The sequence below is a fragment of the Thermobia domestica genome, chromosome 9 (assembly GCF_964235325.1).
Source record: "Thermobia domestica chromosome 9, izTheDome1.hap1.1, whole genome shotgun sequence".
NCBI lineage: Eukaryota > Metazoa > Arthropoda > Insecta > Zygentoma > Lepismatidae > Thermobia > Thermobia domestica.
In genome coordinates, this window is record NC_137462.1 from 22,472,820 (window position 1) to 22,486,082 (window position 13,263).

Consider the following 13,263-nt stretch of genomic DNA (forward strand, 5'->3'; position numbering starts at 1 on the left):
TTCAGCAGCGAGGCTATATGAGACGTGGACCTACTGATTAACGTGGAATCAGAATCACATGGGCTCCCGCCGGAAATCGAACCCGGGTAGCCCACGCCAAAGGCGCGTACGCTAACCGCTTAGCCACGGAGGAGCTCATACGAACAGGTTGACGAATGTCTTTTTCGTACTGAACATGCTCATGCTTTCAATCATCAGAAACATGGAGATAAGACTTGTTTCTTGCCCAAGTCTTACTACTCTGATCAAAATCGTCTCCTGATTTACACGAATACTCAAGGCACCAGCCTTACACTCCAACAATGATCTTCTTGTATCTGTTCTCTGACTGTCATTATGAACAGAAATCGGAATTGCACGACTGGGTTCATCTTTAATCGTTTACACTTCACTTCCGAATCATGCTATAATATGAACATCTGTGCACGATATAAACTATTATTCCCATATACTTCCATTTCCCAGTAGCACTCTATTCGGGAAGAGAGCTGATTCGACTTACCAGTACTATTCACGAAACCGGAAAACCGAAATTACATTGAATTATGTTTTAAAACCGTTGTCATTATCATCGTTCGCAAACATCGTCACCTACGAACTCGAGGAAATCACATACAGCAACGACAGGTTTATTTTGTAACAATATCAGTTTCGGTAACGGATTCAATAAGCGTTTCTTTCCGAAATATCGGCTTCGGTTCGTACCCAGTGTCGCCTATCGGTTGCGTTTCACTAACAACCCTCCTTGACAGGAAAGATCCAGGTTTATTCCTTGACAGAAGTTCGAATTGTACACTAAACCATAGACCCATGCTTCATGTATCCTTAGACCTTAGTGGAGACGTCAACCTATAAACAACCATTGAGGCAGTACCGTATATTTCTGCATTCAAAATGACTCCAAATCCAAGACAAGACAATCTCAATTTTTTACCAAAGGAGTACAAAAAAATCTACAACACATTCTGGGTATTTTTTCAGCACTTATTATAAAACTACACTAAAAGTCAAGTCAGATAAGATCTCCCTTGTCATAAACTTATCTGTGCATTATTTTTTATGTACCCGGCCCAGACAATTTAATCCTTTTTATTTTAAAAGTCTGCTACCTTTAAACAAATAGTGTAAATAATCGTACGTTCTCGCAACGGATGTATATCAGCAACAAGCAGACGAAGCAGCCAGTGGCCTTGGCAATCAACGACAGCCAATCATGGTCGTATTTGTGCTTACGTCACTATGGTAGGTGGGACTCACGTGAGCAGCGAGAACAAGGAGAAAACGCGAGAAGCAGCCATCATTAGGCACCACGAGATTAATAAGAAGAGACTCACCTTCTCATCGCTAAAACAACGCACAAAAAATGTAATATTGAACGCATCCGTTTGTATTTTTACAATGTAGAAACATCAACATTTTTCGTTGTCATAATATTACCTTTTACTTGTAAGGACATGTAAGTATAGCGTTAATATTAAATATAATCTCCAATCTGTGCGTATCATTGACGTTATTCTGACCCGGATACTCTCGCCTCATGGTTGTGCATGGTGCAGAATATATACTAATGCTAACAAATTATTGTTGTAAGTTGTTTTTCAGTCAAATGATGCTGAAGTTTTGTCCTATTTGTAAGTTTAAGGCTGTTATTTGAATTTTTGCCTATGTGTGGTTAGCGGTGAAAGAAGCTATTGCTTTTGTGATAACTTGTTTCGCCGTTAACGCTCGGGTGAAGAATTCGATTAATGACTATCTACTGTAATGTTTGCTCTACTTGGATTACCATCCTATGGAGTAAACATCACACCTTTAATCTTCCTTATTGGAAGGGTTCACTGAATCTGGGAACGATTACGGCTAAAACAGCAGAAAAGGAAGAGGGTTAAGACTAATCAAAGCTCGTTATTCTGTTTAGTAAAGAAAAACTCCACACTATATGTCGCGAAAACAAGACGACCTCATATTTTTGGACACCAAACTGCGGCAAAATATCTCGTCCTGGATTCAGAAATATACGTAATATTTTCCATAAGTAGAAGCTTTGCTTTGTATATACTTAAACACAAACAAACTATTTGCTGAGCAAAACAATATATTCACATAAAAAACTACATGCGTGTTACAGTTTCGCCAACTAACATTTTGGCTTCATCAGACACTAACTGATAGTGTCTGATGAAGCCAAAATGTTAGTTGGCGAAACTGTAACACGCATGTAGTTTTTTATGTGAATATATTGTTTTGCTCAGCAAATAGTTTGTTTGTGTTTAAGAAATATACGGTCAATAATCCAGTTTTTCGTGAGAAACACTATTTATCAAAGACACGAGACACTTTCAAATTAAAAATAGTAAATCGAAGCTTTGAAGTATGATCATATATTCTAAGAAGACCAATTGAACAAAATTTTATCTTACGATTAAAATAAACGAATAGAAAATTCTTATAATTACCAATAGTGTCTCCTGTGTCCTCATCATCACCAACTTCTACACATCGAATGGAAAACGGTGGCTCCAAATGGGCAAAACCTAACAATGGAGGCTTAGAACAACTGGTAACAAACTGTCATTATAAAAGAGAGAAAAGAAAAATCTTTCAACTCATTTGTAATATAACAATGCGAAAACGAACTCGAACCATAAATGTCGAATACAGGGTGTTTCAAAAAGAATGACCTGATTTTCAAAGTCCATATGTATTGATAAAAACACTAAAAAATCGGGTAAATTACAAAATACTCACAAAACCTTAAAGTTTTAGCTATGATATTACAAATGCTCTATGCGTCCACCACCAACAGCACGAACATCTAGACGAAACGTTTGCCGAGTTGTTTCCACCATTTTATCGGAAGTCGAGATCGACTTAGTCTCTTACCTTTGCACAAGCATCCTGTCTCTTCAAACTGGCGATACCAACGATGAATGTTTTTGGGTGCAGGTGAATCAATGCCAAAACGGCGACGAAAAGCATGCTGGACCAAAATCACTGACTCAGTCTTTGCAAACTGCAGCCTTCTGTTGAGTGGATGCCATTTTACTTCTGACTGACCGCAAACTGAGACGACGCATTGACTAACATCTAACGGCAATTTTCTGAAACCCTAGACCACGCCCATTCAAAAACATTCGTTTCCTTGCCGTCACGTCCCATGTTCCGTAATTATTACTGTCCAAAAATCAGGTCATTCTCTTTGAAACATGGTGTATAATGAACAACAAAATAAGCTACTTCTTTTCCGCTATTTTAACTTCCATAAAATATGAAATACTTAAAAGAAAAAGAAAAAAACATCGCGAAAATAATTAACTTTTTACGAAGAACATTCTAGTATAAAAATGGTGTTTCCCTGACATTGGTTAGTCATTTGAACCAACCTTCAGGCATTTTGTATCTCTTAACTGTGCAGTATGGCGCAAATTATATTTTCTTTCGCCTGTATTTGATAAGACAATGATGTCTCCTTACTTGGCTGATTAAAGTATTACTTTTTTATGGGTCTTTTCGTGTGACAGGTGATTGTATTGGATAAGGTCACTTAATTGTAATAAAGTGTTAATCTAGGTTTGATACAGATGCTTGTTACATGCTGTACAGTCTTGCGGAAAAGTATGTATCAGATTTAGATGAGACGAATACAGAACGTCCAATAGAGTAGAAGGTCTCCCACAGTTTATATTCTAAATTACTCTACTATTATTTTCATCATAAATAGAATACTTTATTTCATATTTCATTATAATACATCTATATTTTCTCGTTAAGTATTTAAAGAATATGACGTATGGATTCTATTCATATAATCCACAAGCATTAAATTCTTTTACGCTTCTACGAACAAAAAAACTATCTTCTCAAATACGTCCATAGATTCAACATACGAGGGTGATTCACAAAGTAATGCCTCCAAGGTGATACCTTTATTTGTGTTTGACAGATAGCACCGACACATATATCAATGGAAAGCTTGCAATTTCAGTTACAAATGGTGACATCATTTTTCAACATAGTTCCCATTACGGGCAACACACTTCGCCGATGTGAAACAAGGTTTTTCATGCCGTCGATTTTATTAGATTTTTCCCTAATTTCCCTTTCCACGTACGTTATGGGACCATGGGCATTATACTATCTGAAAGCCGGTTTTATTTTGAAAAAAATGACGTGCCTACCAAGAATTTCTGACGAATAGTACCGATGTAGTTAACTACTTTACTGAAAGTTAACAATTTCCTTTAAAAACCCCAAAGTGTTAGACGACATTCAAAAGGAAGTAACTGAATCTTGCGGCTTTTTCTAACCCTTCTAACACTCTGTTGCAAGAAGACTTTTGTCACTAATGTAGTAAGGACAGTAAATAGTCCGTTAAAATGAAATGAAATCTTTCGTTTTAAATCCCACAGTTATGGTGGCTAGGCTAAAGGAAGTGGTGTTGATACAATGAATAAAATGGTGGAATCAAGAAAGTGTGATGAAACAAGAGAACCTCGAGAAAACTTGCGAACGGGAGAAACGAGAACGTATATGGTTAACTACTTATGGAAGTTATGAGACATATATTCATAAGAAAAGTGGCTTGCCTTGTGCCTTTGTTTTTTATTACTTTAACTGAATATTTCCATCCTCTCTGAGAATGTTTTCACCACGATTTTTATTACAGTGTTTCCGGGACATTATTTTTACATCTCCTATTATAATTAAGGATCCGGTGACACAGTAATAAAAATACTGTTGATCACGTTCCCAGAGAGGAAGGACATATTCAATTACAGTAATAAACACGAAGGGACAAGGTAAGCTACTCTTCTACGAATACGGTGCTTGTCCACCACACTTGACGTGAGCTGGCATCGAACCATGGACCTCACACACCAGAGGTGAACGCTGTACCGTTTAGATTCCGTAGCCCGAATGCCCGAATTAGTCCGTCTAATGGAGGGTATACTGTACACATTGATCATCTTCGGGTTTTAAGAAATTTTCACGGCTGTTATTGACTGTTATCCGCTTTAGCACTACTATGAAGTAAATCTTAATCTAAACGATTCACTTGTTTACCTTAAGAAACAGTCTTCTTTCTTCTTCAGAGAAGTCCCTCTCCAGAATATCCCAGAGCCAACTTATCACTCGGTGGGAATCATGGAAGCCTCCGTAATATTGGGTGTGGCGCCTTAAATCACGAAGATCCAGGGGAATATTATCACCTGATATGAGTCTCTGCAACTGAATTACAATACATATGTCAATAAGAGTAATATTTATCGTATCTTCTTTATCAAGATTATCACAAAGATATATCTGAAATCTTATTAGTCTTATGAAGGAAAATAATACTTTCTCATTTATGTTCAAACGACTTACTACTTATTGGATGTTACAAATAAAATTTTATAATACGTATCTTTAACAGGCCAGGAACGAAAATTCTAAAGAAAACCGGAAAGAAGAAATGAAAATGCAAATTATGCCAAATATTCATTGATATACTATAATTGTTATTTTTTGTTCACTTTTTCGCACACGATTATGCTCTTCCTTGGTAATGAAATTTCTGATACTATGTATTTTTCCTATTGTGCGTTTTTTCCCTCTCAAGGTCGAGAACAAGACGTATTATCAGCAAGTGCTGTAGGACACAAATAGTGAAAAGGGAAATGATTGAACTACGGGATCTCGAACCCGGGATCTCTGGCATACAGTGCTGATGCGTTAACCACTACGCCACCCAATTCCCTCTCAGGACAGCCACATATTCTCTTACTGCTGAAGTCGGTGCTCCTGGTTGCCCCCCCACCCCCTTCATTAATAAATACTGTAGTAGTTTGCAGAGGAAGAAACCCGTTAAGAGTCGGTAGAAGGCAACATTACAACGGGAATACATACAATGTTTTTCTTATCTAATATTAAAATTAGTGAATTAATAAAAACTAACATTATTCAATGTTTTCCATTCTATTGGCAATTAATCCATATAATGTAGACTGACTACATTGAAATTATATTCAAAATTACGTAATATACACATCGTAATTGCGAACTAAACCCTGTTCGGCCTAAGCTCTAAACTGCGATAAACAAAGCCACGTGAAACTAAATCTCGCTGATTTGCTATTGGCCTATCGACGCTTGTACTGCTCCGCAAAATAGTTCATGTGATTTGATAAACTGCTACATTATTATAAATGACAAAAATATAATACGGATTATCTAATAATACTGCAATCGAAAGTGGTTAATGAAACAATAGAAATGAACACTAAGCATGCGCAGTAATTATGGCGCCAATTCAACTGTGGACGCGTGTTCTGCTTTCAAGCCTGAAAGACGGCTGGCATGAATCCTGGTTCCGCGAGCGTTGTGGTGAAACACCAACAAGGGAAACCTTTACTCACTAAGTAACAATTGTTTACCAGCGATTTTTTTTTTTTTTTAATCTTTCGAGGGTAATTTTTTCTTTCTTTTCTGCTGCTGCTATAAGTATCTGGACAACACGAAACAGTATTGTAAAAATGCAAGTGTACGAGTATAATTTGCTCCTCCCTGTGCTGAGTGGGAGTGATACATCACTAGCCAATCGTAATTGTGACAAGCGTAAGGATACAAATATTTTGTTTATTGGAATTTAGAGCTTACGCTGAACAAGGAATAAGTAATACATGTACTACCACACCGTTGCTTATACACCATACTCTCAGCCTCGAGAGAGAGAAAAAAACGCACAGCATATTTTCGGTGAATTTATAACATACCTACCAACCATCTTACCATTTACTTCATAATATCTCAAATTAACGTTTCATAAACAGATTTCCCCCAGGTATGTTTGCTCTAAACAGCAATTAAAAGAATTTTTAAACGAAAATTTGACTACGTCTAAACCCCAGCTTCAATAGATCCGAAACTTGGGAATCAAATCCCTCCCTCTACACCACAATATTTCATGTCCGTACTAAGCTCATCAACCTTAGATGAGCAAAGTATAACTGACATTCATAATACTTAAGGTCCGATTTTCGTTTCAAAAACAATTCATTTAATTTTCGTATTTTCTCTTTTAAATATTATGGTAACCAATTAATCCTCCTCATTCTCTGTAAATTATTATATTTTAATACAATTCATGCATCATGTTAGTGGTCTATAAAATTTAGTCATCCAGCTTAAAGATCAGCATTTGCTCCGTATCACACTTACTGTCAGCCTGACGCCATCTATTGGTCAATCAACTTCCCTGTTTCGGGAACAGCTTTCTCAGCAAAAAGTCTGTTTCATTCTCAACAAATTATTATTAATAATAATATATAGGGTGTCTCATAAAGAACGCAACTTTTGAAATGGCCCCATTTCTGTTCTAGTAAGTTGGCAGCACTGAACGTTACACGATTTTCATCTGTTGTCTTTGTGGTTAGTAGTCACGGAAGGCATTTGTGTTCTGTACGGGTAGAAACAGCGTGTTGTCATAGTGAAAACTTATAAATGTGGTGCATGTTGTACAGAGACTGCCTGCAAACTCCGTGAAATGTTTAGTCAACGTAACGCACCGAATAGGTCGATTGTGATTGCTAAATTTTAGGAAACCGGTTTGGTTGTGGACATCAGACCCTCGGGACGTTCTCGTATTAGTCGTTCTGCGGAAAACATCACCATCGTGAGTAACAACGTTGCTGTTCCTTTGTGAAGCGCTCCATTCCTACCTGTACAAAACAAACACAAACAAACAAAAAATGATGATTGTGCGGTATTCGGCGCTCCGCGACTACTAACCACAAAGACAACAGATGAAAAACGTGTAACGCTCGGTGTTGCCAACTTACTAGCACAGAAATGGCGGGCATTTCAAAAGTTGCATTCTTTATGAGACACCCTTTATTATTACTATTATTTGAATCGTGCTTAATGACCCTTTTCAGCACCAAGCCTATGAGACAGGACCTTATGTTTGAAGTTGAATCCGAGCCACTACTCAGGTTTGATAGCCTTACACATACAATACTTGCCTCTTCTTAAGAACCAGTTTGTTTTCTATACAGTGAACGCATACATTAATTAAAATACACTTGTAACCCTTTTCTTGTATTACAACCTTTGACTCTGATATCGTGTATATTTGACAGAGAATTAATCCTAAAATCAATATACAATTGATAATTCTTACCTCCGGGGTGGAAAACAATGACAACCACTCAGGGTTAATAATGGAACGGAAGCCTCGAATAAAAGCTGCAGTTTGGTCCTTTATCTGTGTACGCATCCGAAAATTAGCCATTAGATGGATGTAGTTGATTCTTAACAAAAAAACAAAAAGAAATACAGTAATTACTAACTAATGAACAGTAAATGACTTGAGATAGACCAAGATATCCTACGTCTTTACAAATAACTATTCAAGAACAAACTGCATTTGACTTTAGTAATTGACCTTATATAAAAGGCCAAGCTTCAAATGTTTTTGCACATCAATTATCTACGAGGGTAAGTCGAAAATTATCCGCATTTTTAACAAAATTCTTTTACATTGTAAATACTAATTTCTGTTCTCGTATATTTTATTGTTATGTTGTTGTGGTCATGGTATGGAAATTTGATTCTAATTCCTCCATTTGTCTTCCTTTTGTTGCAGATAGATCATGGCCGCCCCACTAGAAATTTTCACCAAAGAGGAACAACGAGCAGTTATTCGGTTTTTGTGTACCGGAAGGTGTACCAGGGGTCGCAATCCATCAGACTTTCGGCACAATACGGGAACAGTGCCTTGCCGCAACGCAATGTCTAGCAATGGATTGAAAAATTGAAAAACGGTTCACCGGTAGTCCGGCTCGTTCCTCGTGCGTAAATTTGTGCGACCACTTTTGAATTTTTTCAATCCACTCGTAGAGACATTCCGTTGCAGCAAAACACTGTTCCTGTATTGTACCGAAATCTTTGTTGGATTACGACCACTGATACACTTTCCGACCACAAAAACCGAATCACTGTTCGTTTTTCCTCTTTGGTGCAAAAATTCTAATGAAGCGGCCATGATCTATCTGCAACAACGGGAAGACAAATGGAGGAATTAGGATCAAACTTTTACAGCATGCCTACAACATCATAACAATAAATACATGATGACAAAGGTCAGTCAGTATCAACAATGTAAGAAGAGTTATATCAAAATTGCGGATAATTTTTTACTCACCCTCGTATATCAATATGGACTTAGATTCACTGTCTCCTTGCCGTGCGTAGGATAGATCTATCAGTACTTTATATGCAATGCAAAATACTATTGCCTTTAATACTTAACAACGACTTACTTTTAATACATTTTGATTCAAAAATGCCATACTGTTTCAACAAGGCCTCTTATCTTCCTCAGCGCTTTAGAAATTCCTGCTGCAAACTTGCTCTACATTTCCTGACTTAATAATACTGTAAAATTACCTTTTTAACGTGATACGTAGAACAATTAGAATACTAGACTTTTTCCCACAACCCTTTATTACAAAATCTTGTTATATACATACAAAATCACTCTAATTGAGGTCCGAAGATCGATACAATGTGTTCTAGGTATTTTGTTCGGGTAAATGAGTGGCCCAAGCAGCCGAGGGAAGGTTACCACAGAGCTCCAGACAAGCTAAGTGGTTGCAGTTAAGATCTCCCAGTGCTTCAGGCAAGCAAAGAGAAGGGTTATTATCTCGCATAGCTCCAGGCAAGCTAAGCAACAGGAAAACTACAGAGTTCTAGGCAAGCTAGGTAGCTGTGGTTTAGGATCTCCCAGTGCTCTAGGCAAGCTAAAGGAACGTTAAAGGTCACAGAGTGTCCTAGGTAAGCTAAGTGGAAAGGAACCTCAAGCTCCAGGTAAGCTAAGAGGGGTTGACAAGCCGAAACTAATGCCAATGGTGGTTCTTCAGCGCGTTTTATACCCTCTTTACGGACAGCGGCAGTGCTAGTGTTACTCTCTGATGACGTATCCTGATGATGATGATGATGCTGTCGTCTGCTTGTTCGTGGTCGTAGTTACAAAGAAGCAAGTGCTCTTGTTTACAAATATAAAACAGTGTACGATATAATACAATTTTGTACTATCAAAAGTACTCCATAGATGAAGAAAGTAATTTTCCATTTAGAGCTGAGATTCCAAAATTATCATTCTGATCCTTAAAATGCCTTAGCAATTCGTGTACGAGTGACAGGGGGAGGGGGGTGCCAACTTGGAATCGACAATCGAATATTGACAATTGGAAGCGGAACAGAAAAATGTGCACTAACTGTGGGTAGTAATTCGTGACATCAAAACTAGTTAAATGTGGCTATGAACATCAGCAAAATGGTACATTACGCAGTTGCCCAAACAGAGATAGTTAGTGCACATCTTTCTATTCCGTTTAAATTGTCAGTATTCGATTGTCGATTCCACGTTGGCATTCCTGTCACTCGTACGCGACGCGGAATTCGACGAGAGGTAAGGAGACTTGTTATCTTATTTTGCTTCTTAACGAAATTTGCATTCATTTATTTAAAACCATGAATATCACGTAGCTATAGATTGTTTCTATTACCGCCATATTCTATTACCAATATCATATGTACGAAAAGGAAAACAAAGCATTAGCATTTGAAAAGTTTGTAAAAAAAAAATGCATTTTTCCATGAAAAATGGCAGTGCATGTATGAAAACATCTGATTCAGATTAAAGTATTCGAAATAATCTTTGCTAAATATTGAATATTAACAGGTCTCAATTTATTTCGTTAATTAATAATATTGCTCTGTTTCAGTTAAAGCTAAAATGGCGTATGTTAAAAGTCTTACTTCAAACTTCCTCCTCATTAAAGGACAAATTTCCACATATATATACCATTTTATGGCAGTTTTATTATATACGAGAGACATCCAGAAAGTAACAGACGTTTTGAAATAAAAAAAGTAACAGAATGAACAAACCAAATTGTGTTAAATACATTTGAAAAGTACACTCTTAAGCTATTTTTCCACATAAAGCACTTATATCGTGACAGAAGTTTTTCAATATCGTCGCGGTAGAAATCTGCCACCTGCGATTTCAACCACTGGCTAACACCGGCATGCAGTTCGGCGTCTTGTAGCAGTTGTGTTGCGTCAACGCCATGCAGTTGTGTAGCGAGCTAGGTCTTCATCGCTAGGAAGAGGTGGTAGTCGCTCAGCGCCAAATCCAGGCTGTATGGTGCGTGATCGAACACCTCCCATCCAAAGCCATCTACGAGCTTCCGAGTACGCTTGGCCGGGTGTAGACGTGCGTTATCATGAAAAGACAATACCTTCCGTAAGCGTCACACAGTTGGTGATGGATTTCAATTGGCCCTTTTTTTTTTTTTTCAACAGAAACCTAATCACAAAACGCAACTCACAAGAGGAGTCATTTTCTATTGCAACGCACACTGTAACACGTCACAATAAGCACAGTAAGAGCGTCATATTCCTCACGCTACCACAGCTGGATGCGTACTGAATGTGGTAACGTTCTGACACCAAAAGCGACAAAAGCCTTGCCCACCGTCGCGAAAGGCCAAAACATCAGTCCTCGTATAACTGAATATATCATTTCATTAAAAAGTAATTTATTTCTTGAACACACTTGAGGAAATTCATGAATTTCACGCATTGAAGATTTCTTGATACATCGCCCGGTTTGTTAATTATTTGCGATCAACATTTCAGAATTACAAACGAGTTTCTCTTCAGATATAATGTATGAAGGTTACGAAATTCTCAGTTAAAGAACTTACTTATTTTCGTTCGTTACTGGAATCGCTTTCCCTCCTGGAATCAACTCATGTGTCACTAGTCGCCCCATACAATCCTCATCCACTGAGAAGGTAAGATCCAAGTCTTGCACATCACCCTCATGACGTTTGATATACGTTAAACTTCGATACAGCTCTCTGTCCAAGGAGGGCAATTCATCAATGGAGCTATAGAACGCCTGATGTTGCTGGCCGAGGAGCTGACTCAAGAAAAACGACGCAAAAGGAACATCCACTACTATGCCCTGAAAAACAAAACGAAAATATGTTTTGTATTTTGCATTTTTATTTATTTTATTTAACGATTACAAGATACAGCTCAGAGACATTTTATACTGGATATCTAAAAAGAACAATAACAATGGAAAGGATTTGGGAAGGTATCGACTAGGACCTGTTTAGTAGGTATCATTCCAGCATTTGCCTCGTAGAACTGAGGAAAACCCTGGAAAAACCCGTCAGGGGGAATCCCCGTCCCGTCGCAGGGGGAATCGAACCTACGATCATCCGAATGCAAAGCTAACGCTTTACCATCAGAGACGATGATTTAAATCAAGTGAATGATGATGGAAGAATTGGTGGAATGAGAAAGTGGGAGGAAATGGGAGTACCCAGGGAAAACTCACGAACCAGGGACCGAACGCACCCGAGGTACGCGCTCTACCACTGAGCTACCGTGCTCCCAATACATCAACGAAATAAAGTACACACTAGTTCGCACACACATTTAATAGAGATGCAGAAAAAAAAAAAAAAAAACAGTTTAAGTCAACCAACATTGGTTCAGCAGAAATGTCCACTTATTTAAATGGTCAACTCAATAACAGCACATATACACGGTGCATCATTTGTAATGTCAAATCGTGATAAGGGAGAAACCACAGGAGGGAGAAAAGCGAACCGTTGCATGAAGCTACTATAAGAAGGGGGACATCTTTCCACGTATTAAACAGAAACATCCAACAGTGTTGCCAACCCAATACAAAGTTATGCTTTTCAAATGGCACTACGTCAGATTATTACGAATTTCAAATTAACGAAAACTTAAAACACCACATTTATTACTCAGTATTGCAAACTAAGAATGTCATGGTATTACAAACACCCAAAGTTTGGAAACCTCTATCACACATACAACACAACGGAAATGGACAGGGCAATGCACATCAAAAGTTACCTTAGCGTTGGATATCATGGTCATGGTTTGACTTGTTTCGAATGGGTAAAAATAAAGTTAGAAAGGCCTGAAAATTTAAATTTTTTGACAGTGTTTATTTTGAAAAAACGCTTAGATAAGTATAATGTCTAGTTATTTGTATGGTTTGCAATTGACAAACTAATATTTTTTTCGTTTACATCTCTTCGATATCTTAAAACCATTCTGGAGACAAGAAACGATTGCTGTGGTTTGCAACACTACTTACATCATGCAATTCCGAGAACTTGTAATAACAGCTACTAGCTACTAAAAGCAATTGCTGTAATGCTATAA

The 13,263-nt window shown here is 37.7% G+C and overlaps 1 protein-coding gene across 2 annotated transcripts in view; it reads right to left on the bottom strand.

Annotated features, from left to right (window-relative positions):
- LOC145694461 (ubiquitin-protein ligase E3B) overlaps positions 1–13,263 on the bottom strand; it is a 68,940-nt gene that overhangs the window by 11,223 nt on the left and 44,454 nt on the right. For both annotated transcript variants that reach the window (XM_081770741.1, XM_081770742.1), the window contains exons 14-17: positions 11,754–12,016; positions 8,159–8,288; positions 5,062–5,226; positions 2,454–2,565 (exon numbers count right to left, since the gene is read on the bottom strand). In XM_081770741.1, the coding sequence (XP_081626867.1) occupies positions 2,454–2,565; positions 5,062–5,226; positions 8,159–8,288; positions 11,754–12,016 (670 nt within the window). The remainder of the gene's footprint in view (positions 1–2,453; positions 2,566–5,061; positions 5,227–8,158; positions 8,289–11,753; positions 12,017–13,263) is intronic.